This window comes from Amblyomma americanum, chromosome 1 (genome assembly GCF_052857255.1).
Source record: "Amblyomma americanum isolate KBUSLIRL-KWMA chromosome 1, ASM5285725v1, whole genome shotgun sequence".
In the NCBI taxonomy this organism is placed as follows: Eukaryota; Metazoa; Arthropoda; class Arachnida; order Ixodida; family Ixodidae; genus Amblyomma; species Amblyomma americanum.
The window spans coordinates 221,590,675-221,616,391 of NC_135497.1; the positions used below are offsets into that span (position 1 = coordinate 221,590,675).

General features: G+C 47.9%; 1 protein-coding gene across 1 annotated transcript in view; it reads left to right on the forward strand.

The window, feature by feature from the left end:
- The window catches only part of LOC144114660 (lysosomal alpha-mannosidase-like), a 346,286-nt gene that overhangs the window by 228,127 nt on the left and 92,442 nt on the right, over nt 1-25,717 (forward strand). The window contains exon 2 of the mRNA XM_077648538.1: nt 18,554-18,656. Within this exon, the coding sequence (XP_077504664.1) occupies nt 18,554-18,656 (103 nt within the window). The remainder of the gene's footprint in view (nt 1-18,553; nt 18,657-25,717) is intronic.

Genomic DNA, 25,717 nt, shown 5'->3' on the forward strand with positions numbered 1-25,717 from the left:
ACCATACTTCATATCTTTAAGCAGTCGATATCCTAAGGCGAGCTTCCAACCGGTTGAAAAATGGGAAAGGTTGTACCGGTTTTCAAAAGTGGCAACAAATACTAGCACGAAAATTACCGCCCCATTTCACTTGCATGCATCTGTTGTAAGATGCTTGAACACATTTTCGCATCGCACATCTACAATCACCTGGTATCTAATCATATTTTTTCTCTATGCAACATGGCTTCAGAAAGGTATTTTCCGTAAGACGCATTTATTTGAGTTTACTACTGACCTATATTTTAACATGAGCAGTAAATTACAAACTGATCGCATCTTTTTGGACTTCGCCAAAGCATTTGATCGGGTAGCACATTAGAAACGAATATCTAAGCTTTCTGCGCTCAAATTAGATTCTTTAACTTTGTGATGCGTCCTTAACTTTCTTTCTAATCGCCAGCAGTTCACCGTTGTTAATAATTGTTCCTCTCCTCTCTCCGACCTTACATCGGGCGTGCCGCATGGAAGCGTCCTTGGTTCATTACGCTTCTTAATTTACATTAATGACCTGCCAGTAAACGTCTCATCTTTTATATGCGTATTTGCTGACGATTGCATTATTTATCGATCAATAAAAAAGTATTAATGACCACCTTTCGCTTCAAAGTGACCTCGATTGTATTAACGACGGGTGTAAAACGCGGCTAATGTCCTTAAACATTTCTAAATGTAAGATAATTTTTTTTAGCCGAAAATTAGTCAATTCGCTTTTTCCCTACCACATTAATGACGATACATTGGCTCGGACTACGCGGTATAAATATCTAGGCGTCCACCTTTCACCGAACCTGTCCTGGGCTGAACATATAACCGCCATTTTCGCTAATGCTTCCCGGTCACTGGGGTTCCTTCGCCGTAACCCGGAAATCACTATCCCTCACGTGCTTAAACAAACATAACTTTTGTCAGACCGCAGCTAGAGTACGATTCATCCATCTGGTCACCTAATCAGAAATACCTGACAGAGAAGTTGGAAGCTGCCCAGAATAGGGCTTGTCGTTTCATTTCGCAAAGTTACAGTTATCAGTCCAGTGCAACCCAACTAAATATCGAACTTTCGCTCCATCCGTTGAAAATTCGTCGCGACATTGCCCTTTTATCTCTCTTTCATAAATACGTCCATGCCAATGATTCACCGCCAGCACATCTACAACGTCCCTCCTACTTATCACAGAGGTTGCATAATAACTGCAGCTATGCCCGCATTTATGGCAACACACATGCTTTCAACTTCTCGTCACTCCCACGCGCCATCCGCCTCTGGAACGATCTTCCGGATTGAATCGTCCTGCAGGGTAATCATGACACCTTTCGCGGACATCTATTCAAACACAACTATGATAACGCTTGGAACGCAATTTTTATACTCATGATTCATATAATTTTGATTTCAGCTACTTGCAACCATTGCCTCATTGGTTCTCTGCATTTCCCCAATTTTTGTTGCATGACGCATAGTTGCATTGTACCGTTGTGAATATTATCTGAACTCACTTGTTTTTGTCGGTTTTGCGGCACGTTTACTAGGCTTTTGATTTCTAAGCTATTTTACAAAAAAGTTCTGTATTTGATCCCCCTTACACAATGCCTCTCTGAGGCCTGTAGGGTGTAACTAACTAACTAACTAACTAACTAACTAACTAACTAACTAACTAACTAACTAACTAACTAACTAACTAACTAACTAACTAACTAACTAACTAACTAACTAACTAACTAACTAACTAACTAACTAACTAACTAACTAACTAACTAACTAACTAACTAACTAACTAACTAACTAACTAACTAACTAACTAACTAACTAACTAACTAACTAACTAACTAACTAACTAACTAACTAACTAACTAACTAACTAACTAACTAACTAACTAACTAACTAACTAACTAACTAAATAAATACTGTGAGCCTGGTAGTAGCAGCTTCTAAGCCATCTTCATGGAGGCAAATTTTGCAATCAGTAATAAAAACGTCTTTTTCTGGTTCCGAATCTTCATCGTCATGCGAATCTTCGAAATAGGAGATTCCTTGATCCTTCAAGTGTTTATCTGACAAATTGTCATTTAAATTTTATAGCCTGCTACCAACATTACACTTTTTTTTTCACATACCAGTAAAAAAATAACAGTTGGTATTTGGCATTGGAAAAATAATGAAGTGGCCTATTTGAAGTTTTCATTTACTATTTAGGCGTAGAAATATTCGCCTTAAATCGACCTAACAAGAAGCGCTTAGAAGGGTTAAAACTGCATCATTCATACAAAAGCGCGTTGTTTGCCCGAATTTGGGAGGCTTCCTGACAAAACATCGCTCTTGTAAAATAGCACAAAAACTATGCGTCGTCCGAAGAATTTGTTTACCCAAGTAATCTGCTACTCTTAGGGCGGACTGCAGCATACTTAGTTTGAAGTGACTGCCCACGATGCGCAGGGAGAGAGTGATGCGTGATGGCGATGGAGGATGGCAAATGGCCGGCACGTGTACGGCGTCCTGTACAAAGCAGGCACACGGTCGCTTTTAGTTTTTAGGTGCACCGATGGGCGCTGACTACATATTATAATTTATGCATTAGAACCCTCAAAACTATCACCCAGTACTTGCCATTTTCGAACTGAAAATCGGCCTTCCAAATTTTCAGGCATGTTTCTTCCTCGCTACGGGCTCGGCCAAGTTCCTGTTCCCTTGCTTAAGAAAGTTCCAGCTTCCAGTTTCTCACAAAGGAAACTGGAGAGGAAGCATGCGCTTGCTTGGCTTAACACAACATTGGATGAATAAGCTAAGCTAAACCTGTGAAATAGGTGCGCGACGTTCGCGACGTGGCCAAGAGAACCAAATAACCAGTGGGCACCCTCGTGTTTGGCATCGTTGGATTTATTTCGCTCGTAGATGTCCTGCATGTGGTTCAGTGAGTGAACCGTCTCCAATGCACTATTTTTTGATGGGCACATGCCGCGTCAATGTGTCAAGTTAATGCTCTCTGTATGTAAACAAAATCTGCTGAAACTGACGTTGTTTGTAGCTGGTTCTATTAAGGCTCACAGCTATAGTATAATTAAAATGCTCGTTCATTGCATCGGCAACACACTGAATGGCTGTATCATCATTTTATGTAAATCCTGGGCCACTCAACACTTCGCGGGATGTGCTTGTCGACTACAGCTACGCTGTAATAATACGCTGCTGAGTCAAGTGCCTTTGCACGTTACAGTTTGGCAGAGAAAGAAAAAAAGAACCGACTGGGACACATTTGTTAACGCCAAAACAGCTAATGGTATACTTTGCAAGTTTCCGCTTCACTGGGTGCCTTTCTTTGTGCCTGTCATGTACTGTGTCCACAAACAGTACATAGCAGAAGTTTCAGGCCATTTCTCGCTAGTGCGGCAAACAAGTAGTATAACAATGCACATTAGTACAGTCAGCGCACGCACAAATATACAAAGACTTCTTAGCTAAATACCGTCGAAGACTGCATGCATCATTCATAATGTTAAAGCTTACAATATATATGTTTCACTTACTGCGTTATCATCCCTGTGGCTTTTCTTCTGGTTAGCTGTCTAGTGTTTCTTTACGTCACGATACTGATGATTCCACAGATACTCGCCCACGCCAATCTCTCCATGTATAGAAACCGCATTCTGTACCTCTGCTGTCTGGAACTGATCAACCCCTAACACGAGGTAGTTTCCGCTGTAGTTTCATTCTGCCTAGGTATAAAAAGAACGTTTTTTTTTCAGTAATCATATGAATGGGCTTCTTCCACACGCACGGCGCAGGGCAGAAGCTAAGGCCAGGTCGTCCGCCTACTTTTATATCTCCACCCGCTTATATTAAGCGGATTTCTTTGAACCGGAGTTGGCTGCATTTGCTTAACAAATTGCTTGGCACTCTGCTCTTCATTTGACAGGCCGTGGCGATTCGCTGTATTCGCGGACTTTTCTCGATTCGTTCTGCAAGCTCCGAGTGTCTCGGGGCACAGCGTCATCTCTCGTCTGTTTCTTTACAACGAAGCACATGACCGATGGAATTTTGCAGGGGGCCGAGAGTTCCGAAATTTAAAATTCAAATGAAACACGGGGGGTCCCGCTTTTCACGGCAGTAAGATGTTATGTCCACTGCTTTCCGCCGCCGAGTGTCAAAATCGGACATATTTGTGAAGATCTGGTTTAGCGGATACACGAGCTTGCATTTCTCAAGATGTGACTGAGAGAGTCACTTTAGCACTACGTTTCGTGGCCTCTTCTTAAGTTATTCTTTTTTTTTTTGCATAAAAAGAAACCTATCTTGAAAAAAGAATTCAAGGCGCCTCGGCTTCTCTCCTGCCGCCGAGACCCTTCGATACGGGAATAGCAGCTTGATTTACGGTTGCAGGGCTGCGCGCTTTTGTGTGCATGCATGCATGCATGCATATATATTATGACCGTTACTGAAGCCAGGCTGCCGTCTTGCAGGCACGTTCTGTTTTTATTGAGATTTCTTTTCTCCATGATATATCTTGCATTTGTTTAGACCACTTTTATGAACATCGAATCATCATGTTCCGCGGCAACTATATGATGGTTGTTGAGCCCAACGAAAAGTTCACGAGCTAAAATTGGACGTTGTCGCTTCCGGCAGGTGTGATACTTTCCAGGTGTAAAAAAAAAGTAAATTTGCGGTGGACCTTCAATGATACGCCTGGTGCAGATGTTCTAGGCCGCCATAGTTAAAGCGTGCCGATTATGTAAGCAACGCTTTCCGCAGGGTGGCGTGCTGCTCGCCCATGTTCGTACGTACTTTTTAAGCACGTACAAGCTCACCAGCGCTTCCACTGTTTCCTGGGCTCATTGTGAAAGGCTTTAATAGGCGCCGGAAGAGTCCTTTTAAGAAATTACTTGGCAGACATTCTTAAAACGCAACTCTGGGGTATTTTTATCAACTTGATTTGGTTTTATCTGAACTCCTTAACTCTTGGAGCTTCTTCTCTTCGTTTCATTAAGTTGTGTTTCGATGTTCGAAGTAAACGAAATTCAAACGCAAAAAAAAAAAAAAAAACAGGAACTCGAAGCCTAGACGATGGGCACCGCAGTAGAAGACGAGGCATTGCGTTACGTAACGATGACGTTACTTAGTTATAGGCAAAACTAATGCGCTTCTGGTGAGCGGATTCACTAGCCGCTGGAAGCAGTTATCGTGTTTATGGCACGCCTAAAATTACCAGAAACAAACCTGACGTCATTTTCTTTTCCCTGAAAGGACGGAGTATTCATAAACGGGCAGGTTGCGACTCTGTCGCAACAAATAACGCCGGGTTATCCTCACAAATCCCTCCAAATGACGTCAACGATCAGGGAAGATAGGGATAAAAAAATGGACTAAACGTTACATTACAAAAACGGAGGATATTTTAAACGTTTAATTGCGGAAACGTTTACTCTGTTCCCTCGAGAATTTCCTTAGTTGCCGTTAAAGAGGCTGCGACAGGGCCGACTATACACACAAAAGTCATTTCGAACGAAACGCTCATACTTTCACGCGTGTAGCGCTAACATTACATCAGTTATAATTAAATTCATAAGTTGACGGAAAATGGAGACAATTACATATGATGGAAACTGTTCGCAGAATCTCTCCCTTTTGCGCCTTTGATTTCTTCGCTCTTGCTGCGCGTTGAGGGAATGAATTTCGTTCAGACGGGCTGCCAGCGATGACGATGGCGGTCAAAGATGTCAATGGGTGACTAATTATCTAATACGGCTCGGTACGTGCGTTTTCGCTGTTACCAACTCCTCTTAATTAGCCCATAGAAGTAATTACAAACACAATTCGCGACTTAAAAATCACATCTGTCGATAATACTGAACTTCACGGTGATACTAGTTACAACCGCCTAGGTGCCACGACGTCTCTCGAGCCTTCGTCGCAGAGGACAGCTTTGAAGGCACTTTTCAAGTTCTTGAAGGACTCAGGACTGAGTGCACGAATGTGAACTATCAATGTGTGCCCTGTGTACCCTGCAAGTAACGGCCAACGGACATATGGAAAAGTGATCATATCTCTTTGTTCTCTCCCCTTTTTATCTCTCCCTCCGTTCCCCCTCCCACGTGAAGGGTAGCATACCGGGCGCTGCCTAGTTAACCTCCCTGCCTTTCCGTCTTTCTCTCTCTCTGTCTCTCTCTCTCTCTCGTGACACCTTGTTTCCAAGTTGTTTCTCATTCTCGACAGATAGCTGTTTCATGACCCTTTAAGGACGACACGTAAGGTTTGTACGAGGACACTGACAGGTCGACTGGACTGTGGCAATATTGATTTCTGGGATTCCACTCTTTAGCATTCGTGGAGTTTCTTGCAGGCGGCAAGAATCAGATTGACAACGGAGTCTGGAGTCTGCTTTTTATTTCGTTTTTGACATTGCCTGAAATATTCACTGCCAGGCTTTTGTTCTTTACAATGTTCTTCCCTCGAAATAGTACCGCAGTCACCGCTGAAGGTTATATCGGTTGCCTTCGCTAGTCCCGCCAAGCAGTCCAGTCAATGTGGGTGCCGCCGATAACCTATCTTCTACGTTATGCACATAAACCACTAGCCGTGGCGTGTAGCGCGTGCCGTGGCCAGTGATTTACTTAACCTTAGCTCTACAGCGCTATCGGGAGCGATTTGCGAGCCTTGCGTTGCTCGGGACGGTAAGCGATCGAGCTGCGATTGAGGTTCTCACTCCTATCTGCTTTCGTAGCACGACTAGGCGCACTGCGGTGAAGCCAGCGCCTTTCTCTTTAGCTTATACTGTTGACAGCTTGTTTCTTTCTCGCTGACGTTCTGACGTCTGTTTTGACAAGGGCCTCAAATTGAATTTCGGCACAAATCGAATTTTCAATCGGTATTCCCCTTCTCCCCTTCACCTCTTTGTTTCACTTACTGTGTGCTCACGCGTATGGACGAGCGCTCGCGCGTGTGCGTGCCTGTGTGTGCGTCTGCCTGAGGAGGGGAAGCAGCTAAGTGAGCGGGTGGCTGCGAGCGCGCGCGTTTGCTTGGCCGATGAAGTTTTAGATAATTTCAGGATGCTACGCCCGTATACATAACTGCCGCTCCAGCAAGCGTTCGTGATGCGCCGAGCGAGCCGAACAGTTCCCAGTTCTAGTAGCCCCGTGTGTCGACACCCCCCCCCCCCCCCCCTCCACCGCTGCTGACGTTTGCAGTAATAGCCGTCAAAGTGACGTGCCTCAGTCTGCATTTGCTTTCTTTTCTTTTTTTATATTTGCCTCTTCCATCTATAAATTCTCGCTAACCCGCAGATACGCACGCAGTGGGCGAAGGTAGCAGCAGCAGCGATCGCAGGCGGTGTGCCTCCCCCTCAAGTTACGCGCATTCTGGAGGGGAAGGCGCCGCCCAAAGAGCAGCCACTCCCGATTCCTCGCTGCTCGCTCTGGCGCGAACGCGCATTTAGGCTGTAATCTTCCCGCAACGAGCCTTTCGGGCGGCGCGCCAGCCGCTGCTTCGCCGGAGGCATCAGACGGTGTGCGCTTTTCCGCTGTCTACATTTTCCGCTCCACCATTTGTGGGCGGCTGCTGGCAGCGAGAATACGGTAATCCTATTCGTCTATCGGTTTTAGATGTGCGGCACTTTTGCACGGCCGGGGCGTCCATTTCTCTTCCAAGAGCCATGTTTCTTTAACGACTCTTTTCCCGATTCATTCTTTTGACCCGCCTGTGACGTCAGGCATGGTAGCTAGCAAGCAATGCGTGCCTTCGGTATCAATCGCTCGTGGCTCTTTGGTGACGCGAAAGCGAAGGCTGTCGACTGGGGCTCGCTTGGGCGCGTTAACGCGAATGCATGCAATCACACAATGAAAATAAGTCACATAATGTAGACGAATACGCTTGTACCCAACAAAGATAAAGCTGGCTGCGCTCGTCCTTGTCTGCGTCTTTCCTCGGCAATTACTGCGCCATGACGTCAGCGCAGCAGCGACGAGTCACGCAGCAAGCTCTCCCGTGGCCTCTAACAACACAGCAGCAGCTACAGTGATATCTCGCAGCGGCCGGTGCGCTTAGAGATGGGGCGGCATGTCGGCCCTCCAGGTCGCCGGTTTCATCGTTCTTGACTTGGTCCTCTGCAGCGATAGTATTGTGAGACTGGAGAAGCCGGAGCTAAGGAAGAAGAAAAAAGAAATGGAAAGTGAGCAGCCTCGCAAGGCCATGGCCTAACGAAGCCTTCAATTAGTGTGAATGCCTGCTCGTTTGAGTTAGTCGCTCATTAGCTGCCAGGAGAAGACGCGATTGTGTCACGGCAGTCGTAAAAAAATGACAAGTACTAGGCGTGCGCACGCATCACAAAGTGACCATTTTTTAAGCACTTCACTTCTTTTTAGTGTAGTTCCGACATATATGTTGAAATTTATGTCAGAATACACAGTTAGACCACCACTAATGTACCGATTCGCCTCACACAGATCCTGAACTGCATATGCGAAGTGCTCTTTTTCTCACTGTGGCGCACTGAAACGATATGTCGAGAACTCTAACTTTGAAGCGTCTACACGCATTTCTAGTTGCGCACACATGCCTGCGCAAGTGGCCTATACAACGCTTCTGGCATCACTTCAAAGAGAATGCTATTCGCCTTGCTTTCGATCGCCGCGGGGACATGAACCCATGACCCGCAGTGTCCGTATTTGTCGGGTGGCTTCGAAGTGGCTAGAAATTATTCGCATCAGCCCACGAGCTCTGCGTCCGCAAACTTTCCTGAGAAAATTCTTGTTCCGTGCCTGCTAAATGCTTTGAACGGGCGTTCGTAAGGTAACGTATAATCTTTCCTATACGTATACGTCTAAACCTATCGACTGATGTAGTGAGCAAGGTTGTGCATACTCGAATGAATTTTGCAGTATACTAACCTCGGCCGCATTAGGGTCAGTTCAAGCCGAAGATTAATTAGATAATCCACGCCATTTTGGCATGCTGCCAGCAATCAGCTTCGCCTAAAAAGCGGCCCTACGTTCTTTCAAACGCAATAGCGGCGGCCGACGCATTTTGTCTGGAACTCCGCGGAATATGACGTCTTCTAAAAAGCTACACCCTTCGGCGCTTTTTAGACAGAGTGCACCTAATTTAAAATCGGTTAAAGCCGCCGCCGCCCGCAGAAACCAACGCTGCTACCATGACCCAAGTTCGTAGCTGCATGTGTTCTTACGGGAGGGAATCAAAGCGATATTCGAGATGCATTTCGCGCGTCAAATCGGCTCGGCACATCTAGATGTGCTGGCCGCCCAGAAGAGCTTGCTGCTGAGCAAGTTGGTGTGTTTTCATGATTTTCGAAGCTTCATACTGTAAAAAAATTTCCACCCTTAAGGGTGCATTTCCTTGCCTATAACTCCCACATTTGCAACCTCCCAAAAGGGCACAAAACATGCTTGTCACACTCGTACAGTAAGGGTGTGACAGTTGCAACCTTTTTCCGACTGCTTTACAGCTTCATAGGCTTTAATTGGTTTAAAAGACGCCGGTCATTTTTTTTTTTGTGTGCGCACTCTTGGAGCGAAGCTAAAAATTCCTTACGAAAAGCTTCCGACGACCTAACTTAGCACTAGAGGTACGACATCGCCAACTATTATGAACTTGTTTGCTCTAGTATGAACTAGTATGAACCTGTTTGCTCTGGAGTCACATTTGGGATGTCTGCATGAAGTTCACCGCGTGATTTTTCTGAATATATTCAAAAAGAAAGTGTTGCTAAAGGAGGCCAACTTTCAGCAAGCCCACTCGCGCAGTCACACGATGCTAACATGTGCTGCTACGTTTCTTTGCCAAAAGAACATAAACAGGTATAAGCGTCTCTGGAATGACTCGTACAAAGCTATTGGGTTACACAGTTCAACACAGAAGACACCACTGCTGCGCGCAATACTTAATTGCCATGGCGGGCATACGTTCTTCAAGTTTACATGTGCCATTTCAGCTAGCTCCTATTTGGGTTGAGTTATGCTTAGCACTTCAGATAAAATACTTCAGTTAATTATCACAGTTAGGGGGCGCAAATCGCAGTCACAGCTGCACGCATGAAAGCTGCAGCTGTCATTTAATGGGAAGCTCGAATAGCTCACATCATTTTAAAAACACGCTTGATTAAACTGCTGAAAAATGGTTCAAAAAGTCAGAGCACCCGTGCGCCCTTACGCACCCTTGCACCCGAAGCAGCTGCAACACACATGCACCCGTGCACTTTTGAAGGGTGCATAAATGCACTTTTTCTAAAAAAAGAACAAGAAAAATAAGGGTGAGGAAAGGATGCGGTCATTAGTGTTACGCCTTCAAGGGTGCAAATTTTTTTACTCCGCAGACGCTCAAGGAGGCGACACACATGACAGGACTTGCGCCGTTCCTCTCCATACGTGTACATAGTTACATAGTTCTCACATTCACAGCGTTTTGCGAGTCATGCAATTGCTGGCGCCTCGGTGCAAGTGTGTTTAGAGGAGGGAACAACTATTATCAGCTCCAGGGAAAGATCGGGTCTCCGTCCGGACCGCTGAAGCAGGGCTTATAGACCCCTTGTACAAGCATTTTCCTGACTTCCTGCGCCTAGAGCTATGAAAACATTGTCCAAGTGTCCATTGTCTCTCTCTCCATTGTCTCTCTCTCTCTCTCTCTCTCACACACACACACACACACACACACACACACACACACACACACACACACACACACACACACACACACACACACACACACACACACACACACACACACACACACACACACACACACACACACACACACACACACACACACACACACACACACACACACACACACACACACACACACACACACACACACACACACACACACACACACACACACACACACACACACACACACACACACACACACACACACACACACACACACACACACACACACACACACACACACACACACACACACACACACACACACACACACACACACACACACACACACACACACACACACACACACACACACACACACACACACACACACACACACACACACACACACACACACACACACACACACACACACACACACACACACACACACACACACACACACACACACACACACACACACACACACACACACACACACACACACACACACACACACACACACACACACACACACACACACACACACACACACACACACACACACACACACACACACACACACACACACACACACACACACACACACACACACACACACACACACACACACACACACACACACACACACACACACACACACACACACACACACACACACACACACACACACACACACACACACACACACACACACACACACACACACACACACACACACACACACACACACACACACACACACACACACACGCGCGCGCGCGCGCGCGCGGGCGCGCTTACCATATGCACTCATGCATAGGTTTGCGGGCATTGCACAGCGAGCTATGAAAAAAAAGCAAAGCGGGGGGTTATGAGAAAAGGATTGATTGCTCCTCCTTGTTTTCGCGTGCATAGCTGTCTCGCTGATCCGTTTAAGCGCTCGAGCTGTACAAGCTGACGCGTAAATAAAGAGTAAAGATGTACGAAGGAAAGAGAAAGGGCTGTCGTCTTGTTCGGGGTAGGGCCTCGCCGCCAAGTGAGGGAAAGCGCAGGCCCCCTGGGTGCCACTCTTTCGAGACTCGAGGCAACATAAAGGCGGCCGACGGAAGCAGCGATTCATCGTTGTCGCCCGCGGTCGAACCGTATAGCAGCCCGCGGGATGAAGTTCCTCTCGGTCCAGTTTGTTTCGCGTGAAGGAGGAAAAAAATAAAAGAAGGATCTCAAACGCCATGAAGTCTGGACCATACAGCCTCTCAGCGCTTCCGATTCACGTTTTTATATTTTGTCGGGACACAACAAAAGGAGACAAAATGAGAAATAACTCCGGTGGGTACGAGTGTGGGTTTTTCTATAAGCTCTGGTCGGCCAAGCGGCTCGCTCATTTTCTTCCGCTGTGTATGTCCTCAGGCTAGGCAAGCACCACTTGTTTACTGTACCCTGGAGAATGAAATTCGTTTTTCGTGTTAAGCTAAAGAAAATTTTGTACCGTCTTTCCTAGAGACGGGGAAGCTTGCTTGCTAAGAGTTATTATTGCCGCGGAGTCGTTTATAAACTCGAGCGCGACAAACGCAAAGAATGTCTAGGAACGACGAAATGCCGAACAAGAGAAAAAACAAATTGACGCAGCTGAAATAATTTCTATGATTTAATACTAGGCGCTGGAACTTTCCTGAGGAGGCGTCAGAAATTAAAGAGCGCGGGTTTTTCTGGTAAGACCACGCTCGTCATAATACGTTGTACTGTTTATTGCCGTCGCTGTTTTGCCCAAAGTTATGAATTTATGCCCAGCTTCTAGACTTGACCTTTGATATTTTTCCTTCCCTGCATGATTTTTCTAGTCGCATTGATTTGTGCTGAGAGCCCAGCGTATAATTTCGTGTTACCAAGTGCGCACACAACATTGCTCTGTAGGCTTTCCATGCTTGCTGGCCGCATGAGAAATCATTCGCTTCATGACATCGTGGCCAAGCTTGTAGAAACCATACTAGAATAGAAAAGCACGTCCTCGAAAGTAGAAACAGGATCAAGCTTCATCTCTCGTCCTTGTATGTGAACGCGCTGCCGAGCGAAAGAGAAAACATCTTCAGTAATGTTGAGCCTGCTGTCCGATGCTACCACAATATACGGTGGTGGGCATACGCTAAGAGGCCACATTAACCGGCTACTCGAGTAAGACGGGTCATCGGTTTACTTTCGAAAGTTCCCGCGCACTGTGTCCTCAGTAAAACCGCGTGGCACATAAACCGTGTAAGGACGCAACAGGAGGCCATTTTTCATTGCCGGGACAGGTCATAGGGAGCAAGGCGTCCATGGCTAAGCATCTGACCCGGGGCTTCTCGCGTCTGTTGGCAACCTCGGCACAGCCTGCCGCGGCGAAAATAAAGCGGCTTTCGCTCTGCTTAATGGCGCCGCCGCTCAGGAAGATCCATGGGCGGGAATGGATCGGGGGTGCTCGCGGGTAAGAGCGAGAAGTCGGTACCTCACCAAGGCGAGGTTCCTTTATCGCAACGCGAGCGGAAAAGAAGCCAGCGTTAAATATATCGAATGAAGAAGGGGTTGTCAACGCCAATGGCTGTCGCCGTCCGTTATTGTGCCCCCCCCCCCCCACCCCCCACCCCCCCCATGCCCCTTCCCTGAAGCAGCAGCCTGCGGCTTTCGCTGGAAGCCGTGTTGCCAGGGCAATTTGTTTCGCTGCAGTGCAGCTGGAGAGGCAGAGCTGCTATGCATCCGCGATAGTGGAGAAAGCCGACCTTCCAGTGCGCTACTCGCAAACTAGAAGAATGCGCTAAGAGGCGATTGCTCGCAATCACTAGTTTTCATTGCACGTTGTTTTCCCTTCCCTTCCTTTCGAGCTTTGCAATAGGCGTTTTACTGCAGTCTCTCGAGGCTGTTGTCTGGATATGTGATGAATGATAAATTCCGAGTTCAGCGAGCTTGAACAAGGGTGCCTACCTCTAACCTTTTTTTTTTTTTCTGCGGATAGGCAGGTGTTACTATTACTACTTCCAGTTTTTTCAGCAGCGCAGGGGACAAAGGACGTGACAAGTGCACAGAAACCTTTGTCCCCTGCGCTGCTGAAAAAACCATGTCACACCAACTTGCCCAAGCTTCCACAGTATCAGCGTTACTATTTCCGGTTTCGATTTTTCCTTTCTTACCTTAGATTTTGGCACGCTTAATTTGTGATATCTTCTTTTTGTACGAAAACCTAAGAATCTGAATATACTTTCTGTTTGTAGTTCGAGCGCTTGAGTCGAGGCCTGTGTGTATGTGTTTATGCGTGCGTGCGCTCGCGTATGTGCGCTTTCTCAAAATGCCAGTTCGTTTTGGCTACAAAAGCTTCTGTATCAGTGGTATTTATAATCAAATCGCGTAAGTACATTACATGGCAGGATTCCCACATGTTTGTTCGGGAAAAAATTCGTGTCTGTCAAAAATGAGACCGGTGTATAGTACAGGTCTTTTTTATTTTTTAGATGCAGTCTCTTTGCTGATGTTCATTTTTCATCCCATCTCACCACATCACTTTATTAGTGCGAAACCACTTTTCCGGTGGGTATACCCCGATCATAATATTGTCATTTTCTTTATGCTTGCGGTGTTTTTGGGTTTGTGCCAAGTGAACGAAATAAATAGAAATAAATCAACAAATATCCGCGACTGGGATTCGAACCCTTGGCGACGCGAACAGATCAGCCATGCTGGCCACTGTGCGAGAGCACCAGGTTATCGCCGCAGTGGCAGACGCCTCGTGTGGCAGACGCAGTGGCAGACGCCTGCAACACACTCTCGCGCTGTGCATTGCACATCGTCTTCTTTCTTCTTCAGCTAATACTACTACCACACTAATATTCGCGCTTGGAGCTATGTGGCGGTAGTGACATGTAGAGAGGTATGTGCGCTGCATGCGTTGGCGTGGACAACGTTGTGACAGAAACAAAGCACTAGAACAATACGCGTTGGCGTTGACAACATAGCTGCAGAAGAGCGTCGCTGGAGCATAGACCGCCAGCGTACATTCGGTAAATTGGCATTGAGGTTGAAGACGCGCATGACTGTCTTCCTGGATCAGTGAACACCTCAATCGCGCTTTCGGGTACGTGGCGATGGTGTCCATCTGCAGAAAACTGTGCTTTCGCGCGGTATTTTGTGTTTCGCAATGCTATACCGCCAGCAGTTTTTCCCCTTAAAGTGCCCTTTTGGAGTGTTACATAAGGGGTGGGGTTTACAGATGACAAGAATACGGGTGTTACAGCAGTCGCGAAATTCGACGAGCTGGATATAGAAGTGATATGGTGGGGAAGGTTCTTTGATTTCGCTCTCAGCGCAACACGAACGGGACACAAGACGAAGGACTAGCACAAGCAGGCGCTGTTTGTGCTAGTCCTTCGTCTTGTGTCCCGTTCGTGTTGCGCTGAGAGCGAAAATGAACACTTACCAACTCGCCCAAATTTCCGCCTTGCTGAAGGTTCTTTCAGTTAGCTGTTCCTCGAAAAAAAAAATTGGTAATAACAGTAGTATGGGCACATGGACGCGAAACTTGAGGTGGGCGACCGATGTGATGGGATCCCCGTGATGGGGGTGCCCATATGGATATGATTCTTGTATGAGTGTCGAAATTGAGAAACAAGGCAAGACTGGCAATGCGACGGCGAGCAGGAAGGCTGGACAAACCTGACTGCAATTTTTGTCAGGATATGCTGAGGTCATAAACAGTAGTGAAAAAAAAAAACGGTATATTTCAGTTTTTTTATTTAACGTTTTTTAGCGCACTAAAACTTGCGCACGATGTTAGTGGGACCACAATGTCAGACCTTTTGCACAACAGCAACTAAATTTAATCATCATATTAAGCGACAATTTGTTCTCACAGCAAATTTACTGAACATCTGCTTTCTGCGTTGCTTGAATGTATCAGCGATTATACCAGGCGTTTCAGGGAGCTTCAAGGTTGCTTTGCCTGCATGCTTTTAGAAAGCGCCTTTATTTAGGCACTATGCAGCCAAAATTTGTTGAGCCACAGCGCCGAGGATAATCGCGTTTTCAAAATTATAAAAACTGATATACCTATTACTAACGACCGGCGACAAATATCTAAGTGCAACTAGGCGGCTAACTCTACTAGTTAAAAAGTTCATTATTAAAATTAGTTAACCGTCTAAGTACTTAATCCGATTCACCGGCTTTCTGGTGTCTGCCAACACTGCTAATACTATGCCGAAAAAGCCATATCGTTACCGAAAAAAGCCTATTTTTGAAAACTGTTTAGTCTTCGCTGTAACACCTGGTACGTTTTTTTTATTAGAAAGTGATGCAACAATTGAAAGAATCACTTTTCATGATAACCAAATGCGTCAGCACTTCACACGCAAGCTTTTTCTGGCGATTGCTGCTCGACTCCGTCGAAGCAAGGAGACCAGGAAGCTATCAGCGAACGTCTAGTCCATGTTTCTCCGCTTTTGCTGCGGCTTCCCAACTTTCTGCTCGGCGTGCTGGCTTTTTGTTCCTCGGACGATGCGCGATGCTTGTACAGGTATATTCAATTGAAATAATCTCAGTAGGCGAACTTGCCCACTCCAAAGGTTCATTGTCCTCTTCATACAATTCTTCAAAAGCGCAGAAGAGTACTTCGGGTCTCTAATTCTGTTAGGACACATACGCAATTCCAGATTCTTGCGTGTCTATGGAAGCATAACCTTTTCAAGAATGCCCTGAGCAACCTCTTCTCTCATGGCACTTTGAATTCAGTCAAGGAGACAAACTCCACGAGCTGAGAATATCGCCCCGTGCCATTACGTTCCCGCGCGACTCTGTGGTTTAACGTGGGAGGTTTATAACTTGGCCCGCATAAATTGCGTGTGGAGCGGCGTATGCCACGCATCCCGTCATTCCCGCACTACAAGAACTTCGATTCGTCTAATGAAATCACTCAGCCGCCGCGGTGCTCAGTGGTTATCGCACTCGGCTGCTGACCCGAAAGACGCGAGTTCAATCCCGGCCGTGGCGGTCGTATTTTGATGGCGGCGAAATGCTAGAGGCCCGTGTCCTGTACTATGTCAGTGCGTGTTAAAGAACCCCAGGTGGTCGAAATTTAAGGAGCCCTTCACTACGGCGTTCCTCATAGCCTGAGCTGCTTTGAGACGTTAAACTAAACTAAGCTAAGCTAAACTAAACTAAACTAAGCTACCATATACTAAATTATACTAATGAAATCACTCCTTTCCATTCATGACGTATCCACGTCGGGTGTTCCTTTCCGTATATCATCTTGGAAGCCCAATTTTTTTCATATATGTGTAGGGTTGGAGCTGGGGTCCTGTCGTTAAGCTTAGCACATTGCACATGACGTCTCACATTCCGTGAAGTTACGGCAGAGCCTGTTAACAGGACCAGATATTCGGAAATGTCGATTACAGTCGATCTAGAGTTCTAATGTCTTTCTCGACAACTCGGTCGTTCTGGCGTGTCTCCTGCGAAAATCGAAAAACCAAAGCTCCTATGAATCCATATCTCTTCAAAACTTGCGAAGGCATGGAGTGCGCTACTCTGAAATCCACTGAAAGCTGCTAGTGTTTCATCGCATAGTTGTGGCCGCGGATAATTGCCATTTGTGCAGTGTTGATAGCGTTATGTTACCATCACACTCAGCCTGCTGCTTATAAAAGTATGCAGTAATATATGTAACATTAAATTATGTCGTTTAATGACGGCAAGTTAATAACAATTTTGAACAGGCGGAAAATGAATGCAATGCGACGCGTCCATGAAAGGACAAAAATATAAAAAAACGGCCTGAAGGCAAACCTTTACGCCCCCAACATTTCTTGACGGAAGGAGAGGACGTTATTACATCATAATATATTCTGAAAGATTAAATGGGTCTCTTAAATATGTGATATTTTGATATTATATGAAAAAAAAATTGAAAATATATCTTTTTGTTCACTATACTGTATATTTGTGAGGCGAATGAATCTGGTGGCCCTAGTCTGTACATCTTCGCGGGTATTTGTTAAATATACTTGATGACGGTTTCAGATGGTCGACGTATATCTTAGTTTAGTTCTGATGAGTGAAATGTATGCCTGTATACTAACACGTTTTGGGGCGTGCTGCGGGGGACGCATTAAGAAACCTTGTGTTTTATTAGCCGACGATATTACGTCAGTCGAATGCAAACACCAGGATAAGTCATGTGGAATGGTGATGCCCAAGTATTTGTACGACTGAACGAAACCAACTGGGGCGTTTGAAGCTGTGTATCGCAAAACAAAAGGGTTGCGGCTAAGGTCAAACGACATGCACTTACATCTTTTGCGCCTGAATGTCAGCAGCCATTGCGAACACCCGTTTTGCACGCGGTTTATGCCATCCTCTGTGGTTTGTCAGAGTTTAGTCACTGAACGATGCATAACGCACTCATTAGCGCAGAAGTGAAGGGTATACGCCGCTAATGTAAATGTGGAATAATAAACAACCGAGGAAGGCAGCCGTGTGGGGCGCCTGAGGTGACAGGGAACGGCCTGGATGACTGGTTATTATTAATGAAGTTGGGCGGAGAGCGATACCGGATGAGTTCGTTAATCCATGACAGGATGTTTGGATGCAGCATTTCATAAAAGGCGAACCGTGGTGCAGTCTTCCTTGCTGAGGCCATGAAGGGTGCATAGCAATTTTGTTATATTGTGACAACATCGTCTGGTTGCGAACGGTGGCCTGAGGCGGCCTTCGATAAACTTTAATTGAACGAAGATAAATATTTCAGCGTTCATTTTATTCTTTGAACTTGTGATGGTGACTACGGTTCTCTTGAGGTTGATAGTTTTTTTCGTTGACATCACTGCACGGGATTAACCGCAGGCGTTTCTCGCTGTCTCTCTCTCTCCCTTTTCCGCTCAGGCCTGCCACGAGCCCAAGCCGGGCTTCCTGAATGTGCACATCGTGAGCCACACACATAACGACGTCGGATGGGTCCACACGGTGAACTTCTACTACAGGAACTGTGAGTACATGTGCGCCCTCTGTATGTGTGTCGCCGCTCAGCTCGAGCTAATATCCGCATCAGCTCACGCCGATATGTCTCAGTGTCGGCGAAAATGGGGAAATGAGGGTCTTTGCTTCATGTCAATTATTATCTGTGAGCTGAGCATGCATCTATGGACACGTTGGGCAGAAAGACAAACACGTCGTCGACTGGCGAGTGCACTTAATCACAGACGAGCTTTTACGCGTACACGCGATAAAGAGAACCAGAAATAAAGCATTTGCTGCATAATGCCTTTCTTAATCGGGAGCTGTTGGCCTGAGACGTGTATATTGTTTCTTATTCGCGGGCACCGGGTGATAACAGGTAAAGCTTGACTATAGCGCTAGACGAAACACCTTTAAGGCGACGAGCTATTCTGATACCGTCTTTATTTAGGCGAAGCCGCATTACGACGCACGCTGTAACTTTTTGTGCTGGGTAAGTGACTATAGGCCGTTTCAGTTTACGGCGACGCGTGCTCGGCTTTCGAGGTTCGATCGTAACGAGGGATAAAATCTGGCCTTTGTTTTATTCGCTCATGCTTTGCTTTGAGATCGCGACGCACACATTGGTTCAGCTGGTGGGAGCGTTGAAGGCTATATGCGTCCGTGGTCCGAATTGTTTTCCGGAGGATGCTTTTGTTCGGAGACAACAATCCATTTTACTGCGTAATAACCGATACTGTTAGCAATAACACAACCATAGCGTCAGCCATAACGCCGTGGGCTATTATATTACCAAAATTACTGCACCTGTGGTTGATAATTACCACGTACAGTGACTACTTAGCCAAACAAATCGAAGGAACTCTTTCCAAATTAAGATCTACCCTCGGTCAGTCCTGAAACCAAGAAGGTACTGCTTACTGTATTTACGAGGCGCATTGCATCGCGTCGTTCTATGAATACCAATTGAACTGAGATTAAGACAACGCCAAGAAAAAAAAATGAAAGCAGGGAAAGTGGGTGAGGTGTTGTTATTGTTCTGCAGGCTGAGTTCTGACGAGGGTACCATCGCCCTCTAATTTTATTGCATGGAGACTAGTGCTTCGACGTCTCCAGAGTTGTTCCTCAAATTAAGCTCTGTTTATTGTACCGGCCGCGGGCTACTTTTGCCAGAAACTATTCTGAACAGGCATAGAGAGCGCGTGTTTATTAATTACTGGTCGGTGGATGTCGCTGACACCCGACATATGTTTTCCCTCGAGGAATACAAATAAAAAATAAAAGAATTCAGAGTTTAGAAAGCGCTTCATTCACGACAGTACACGAAAACTATCATCAGACCCGCCCGCAAAAGCCTTACGAAGCACTCCTCGTAAGGTAATTCAGTTGAGCCGGATCCGCTGATGGAAAGAGCAACAAGGTGGCGCTCCCTTCGTGGTGTGGACGCGGTGAGGATAGCGTATAATCAGCCAACGAATAACTTAATCCCCATCCTCCTTCTCTTGTGTTTCCAATGCTCTGCGCCTCAGTTTTCGCTGTGAACTTGGGCCGCTCTTTAAATTTCAACCCACTCGTGTTTTAGTTTTCTTTTAAAATTTCCCTCGTGCCCTGAGGGCACAATCTTCTAAAAACGCAGCTTTAAAAGAAACATGAGCATCGCTGCTTGCGTCCAGCGCGGGGCAAATATTTGCACGTCGGGTCGATTTGGTAATGAATTCGGCACGGTGGGGCATCGGGCGACTTAGGGGACCTTTATTGCTTAGCCCCAGGAAGCGCGCCGTCCTCCGCTTTAATGCGCCGGGCACGAAGAGCGAGCAAGACGGAAATAGCGAGTCTGCCGATGACCGCGGGGCACTCTAATGGCGGCTTGAAGTCGGCAGCGATCAAAGATTTGACACGGTCGCGCTGACATTTACCACTGTGGCCCTTAGATCGTCGGAATAAAGGGAATATCGCGTGTTAGGTGGGCAATAATGGATGCCTTCGCGAAGCTACGAAAAATTCTGTCCGTGCTCAGGGTTGGAAGTTCTGGATGAAGTCCAAGTTCATTGCATCAGACGTATTGCTCGTATTTTCGATCGTCTGATGGTGGAACACATCTGGAAACAATGCTGGAGAAAAGGTTATGCGCGAAGCGTTGGGGAGGGGGTGGGGGTGGGGGAGAATAATTGTGTGTGACGACCACAGTGACCGCTGGTGTCCGTGCCTGTGCCATCGAATGGGGTGGAACCTGTACGGGAAGGAAACAACAACAAAGCTACAACTATTTTTACGAATTATGTTATTCTGGTGCCACAGATTTTTCATAGACACTCTGCTTGCCCATTGTAATTTGGTGCCATGCCTTAGACATGGTAATCTAAGCTAGTAACACCTTTTTTATAATTTCCTGCAACATGCGGGTCATCGGGAATCACCAGTAAAATTTCACACCCTTCCCCTCCTTTGTTCATTTTCTTCCCACTGTGCGAGGAAACCCAGGAGTTTTACAGCGTTAGCCGTTATTAGACGTTTTTAGCATACCGGAGACGTACTACCGGAGACGTATACCGGTTTACCAGGCCCCTCCTGCGCATGCGCAGGGGAATTGTTGGGGGTGAGGGGAGTCACTGAGCGTGCGCAGGAGGGGGGAGTAGACGTCTTTAGCATACCGGAGACGTACTACCGGAGACGTATACCGGTTTACCAGGCCCCTCCTGCGCATGCGCAGGGGAATTGTTGGGGGTGAGGGGAGTCACTGAGCGTGCGCAGGAGGGGGGAGTAGACGTTTTTAGCATACCGGAGACGTACTACCGGAGACGTATACCGGTTTACCAGGCCCCTCCTGCGCATGCGCAGGGGAATTGTTGGGGGTGAGGGGAGTCACTGAGCGTGCGCAGGAGGGGGGAGTAGACGTTTTTAGCATACCGGAGACGTACTACCGGAGACGTATACCGGTTTACCAGGCCCCTCCTGCGCATGCGCAGGGGAGTTGTTGGGGGTGAGGGGAGTCACTGAGCGTGCGCAGGAGGGGGGAGTAGACGTTTTTAGCATACCGGAGACGTACTACCGGAGACGTACTACCGGAGACGTATACCGGTTTACCGGACCCCTCTTGCGCACGCGCAGTGGCTCGCCCTCACCCCAACAATGCTACTGCGCACGCGCAAGAGGGGTCCGGTAGACCGGTATACGTCTCCGGTAGTACGTCTCCGGTATGCTAAAAACGTCTATAATCTCGTTGCTCACACATGTGGCGTCGCCGGCCTCCGCACAGCACGCCACCGGGCGGTGGGAGCCCGGCCTATGGGTGCCCCACCGGGCAGCCTCTCACCGGTTGCATACACTGGAGCAGCACACCGGGACCCAGCACCTTCCTCACCTCCCAGCACCTCTCGAATATGGTGCGGATACTCCGAGGCCTTCGCTGTGGCGGCCGAGTGGTTAAAGCATCCTAGCTACTATATCAACACCAATGTGTCATCTATTCGCGATCGACCACTAGGAGGAAGGCGAGGAAGATGACCATCGATGACTGAGGGCGATAAGGATGAGCTCCGATGATTATCGCTAAAATGTCACGGCCCGGCGGGGATTCTCGGCCGGGTGCCGTCCGCATAGCCTGACGGTAAAGATGCACATCCTGGCACCCATCGGTAATACGCATATTGCACGCATACGGGCCCAGCTTCCACAAGTAAAACTGTATCTTCGGGCACCCCACGGTGAAACTGTTGTTTTGGTGATGAGTTTCTCAAGTATACTACAAGAAACATTTCGAAACGTTTATTAATAAAAAAGAAGATATACATGCGTTTCAGTTTCCCTCTGTAGGGGTGCAGGCAATGTAACCAGGACAAAGACACTTGAGGGGACAAAAAAGGGTAAAACAGACAATAGGTGTGTGTTCGCAACCATGCAGTCTGACCGTTCGGGAAATCAGGCGGACCGCTTATGCCAAAGTGCCAGGATTGTTTTTCTTTTCTTTTCTATTCAGGCTGACGAACAAACAAGCGGTTATGTAGCGCAAGACTTTAATTATCGTCATGGGCAGAGAAAGACCTGTCCTCGTTTCATGGAACGGCCGTCGGCCATCGCAGTCGGACAGCTCACTCCCATTGAGGCGAGTTGTCGTGACGCGAGGCACCAGAGGAGAAGAAAGCTGACAAAGTAGGCACACGCGAGAGCAAGCGACGTAGGCGGGACGGGAGCCCGGTGAAAAGGAAGGCGCCGGCCACGTACGTACGCAGCAGTCCTCGACGACTCCGGCTCTCGGCGCACGTCAGCAGTATCGCTGTGCCATCGCGACCGCGACGCGTTTGTCCTGGGGGAGCACGGTGGGTGTCGTCGAAAAGGCTCCGCGGTCGTCACGCCAAGCGGTTTCAGATTAATGGGCCGATCCGCATCTCCACGGAAGAGGGCTCACGCTCCCTGGGCGCCTACACAGCCGGCATCGAGCCGCTCTCGCCTCCCGGATGGCCACCGCGGATGGAAAGGTATATATCTGCTGGGCCACTGGTCCCGGGGGGCCGACCCTTCTCGCTGGCGGCAGCGACGTTTGCGGCCAGCCAGGAAGCCGGCCGGCGTCTGCTGTACACGGAGCGGACGCACCGCGATAGTCTACACGCAGACTCCTGATTGCTTGTATAAGAGAAAAATGCCGATTGCTCAAATGGCGCTCTAAGGCTGCTTGGACGATATGACGTGTCAAGTGGTTTATGTAAATGAGTTGTTGGCTGCGGCTTATGGGCGGGCAACGGACTCGCGTAATCAGCGACCGGATTCCTAAAGTTGTATGTCAGCTGTACGCCAGTGAAACTCATCAGCGCTTGCTGCGTGGCGATCGTCAGAGTGACTAACAGACCATCTGCGGGTGAACAACTCACCTGGATAACAATAACGAACACTCATATGTGTTTTTATAAGCCTGCTGTAAAGAAGATGGGCATTTCCCTATACGCGTTGTCATCGCTCAGATCGAGAGTCTGCTATGCCCGGCCGACCACGGACTGTTTTCACCGCTGGTCCCGTTGACCTCAGCGTCGTCAAATAAACCTCCTGTTACATTTGTTGGAGGTGCGGTTTGGCATCCTCGTCCTGCCCTGGAACTACGCAGCAGCACGCTACCGACACCTGCTATGCCCGAAGGCGCCAGCCACCAAGCCCACTGGCTAACATCTTACAAGAGCGTGAGTACCTGTAACTAGTGGGACGATGCCACGCAGTTTAGCAATGTTACTTAGAAGGGTGAGGGTTCGGGCTAGTGGGTAGTCAACATGAGGATCCATAGCCCACACAATTGAGGGGACACAACACGAGCGCTCGTGTTGTGTCCCCTCAATTGTGTGCGCTATGGATCCTCATGTTAACAATGTTGTCTTCTATTTAACCGGTGTTCCCAACCTCTGGTATCGCAACCTCGGAGCAGGCTTCTCAACGTGGGCCACTTTCAAGACGAACCTTTCCGAAGCGTTCGGTCGTCCTGCTGTGCGTCAGCTGCATGCCGAACAACACTTGCGCGAACCTTCGCTGCAGCCGTCGGGTGAGACCGTCACGAGCTGTATTGAAGATGTGGTCAACCTGTGCGAGTGCGTAAACGCCCAGATGTCCGAGTCTGAGAAGATTATGAAAGGGATGAGGATGACACATTTTAGATCCTGCTGTTGGGGGATCTCCGCACCGTTTCCACAGTCGTCAGTCTCTTCCAGAGCCACTCAGAACTGCGCAAGTAGAGGCTCCTCACTCGCCAGCACGGCGCGCCTGCCGAGTTGCTCTCTGGCTTGTCGGCTGGTCCTGGCCACTCGTTGCTACTGCAACAAATTATAGACTTGGTATGCGACGAAGTTGCTCGTCAACTCTCGCTTCTGCCCACCAACCCTGAGCTGTCCGAATAACTGGCGCCTGACCTTCCACATGTCTTCATAGAACGTGTGGCCGAGGCCCTTCCACCAGTCCATCAGCCCGCACTTGTAGCTGCACCACTGACCTACGCTGACGCCGTCGCATGGCCGATGCCGCCTAGCTACCCTCGGGCTACGCTACGCCTCAAGCACATGCGCTTCAAGAGCTTCAAACGGCGACGCCTTTTCATAGAATGCTTCCGCAGTTGGGCACCTCCTGCCGTACAAGTGACAATGGCCCCATCGATTACTCTTGAGGACAGCCTGTTCATGTGGCCAGGTATCGCCGCCGCCGTATGCATGTATCCCCACCGTCTCCCCAAAGTTCCGGCCTCCTCAAAATCACCACACAGCGCCAGCAGGCGCGTCCCCTAGTTGTCCTCTTTCACCTACTCTCTCCGCCATCTTCATGCATCTGTCGCTCACAAGCGACTCGTTCTCGTACGCGACGGCGCCCCAATCTTTCGCAAGAGGAAAACCAGATATCGCAGTCCCTAATCGAGGCGGGAACTGCGCCACCAGCGAAATGTCCAAAGCTTCATTTCACTGTCTGACTGACGTTTCTGTCGAGGGCGTTGCTGCACTGCTGCTACACCGGTGCTGCAGTTTCTGCCATGGCTGCAGGACTTCGCCGCTCCTTGAGAAAAGTGCCGACACCACTTTCTGGATTCTCGCTGACCACGGCAAGGGCGCTGCCTATTGAGCCGTTAGCGGCGTTCACTGCTCGGGTCGTTATTCAATACGTTCTACACACAGTTGACTTAATCGTTTTGCCTTCTTGTTCTCATGACATCATATTGGGTTGGGACTTCATGTCACGTCATAACGCAATCATAGATGGCGCTCGTGCTGAACTGAAGTTCTTTGCGCTCGGCTATTCCTCGCCAGCCGCTGCCCCTTCCTCTGCTTCTTTTAAAGCCGTCGTCGTCGAAGATATTGGCCTTCCTGCGTGTACTTCCAATAGTGCCCATCGCTTATGACTGTTCGCGATTGCGTATATGGCCGTACCGGTAGGCGGATACGCTGTCCGCGTTAAACATCGGATGGTAGAAGAAGAGGAAGAAATAGTAGACGAGGATGAAGAAGATAGCCCGGACAGAATTCACTTCCACGATTACATAATTGCAACTGGTAGGTTGATGTGCTAATTCTTTTAAAGTTCTACGAGCTCTTCTTTTTTCATCAAAATGCTGTCTGTTATTTAACTGTCGAT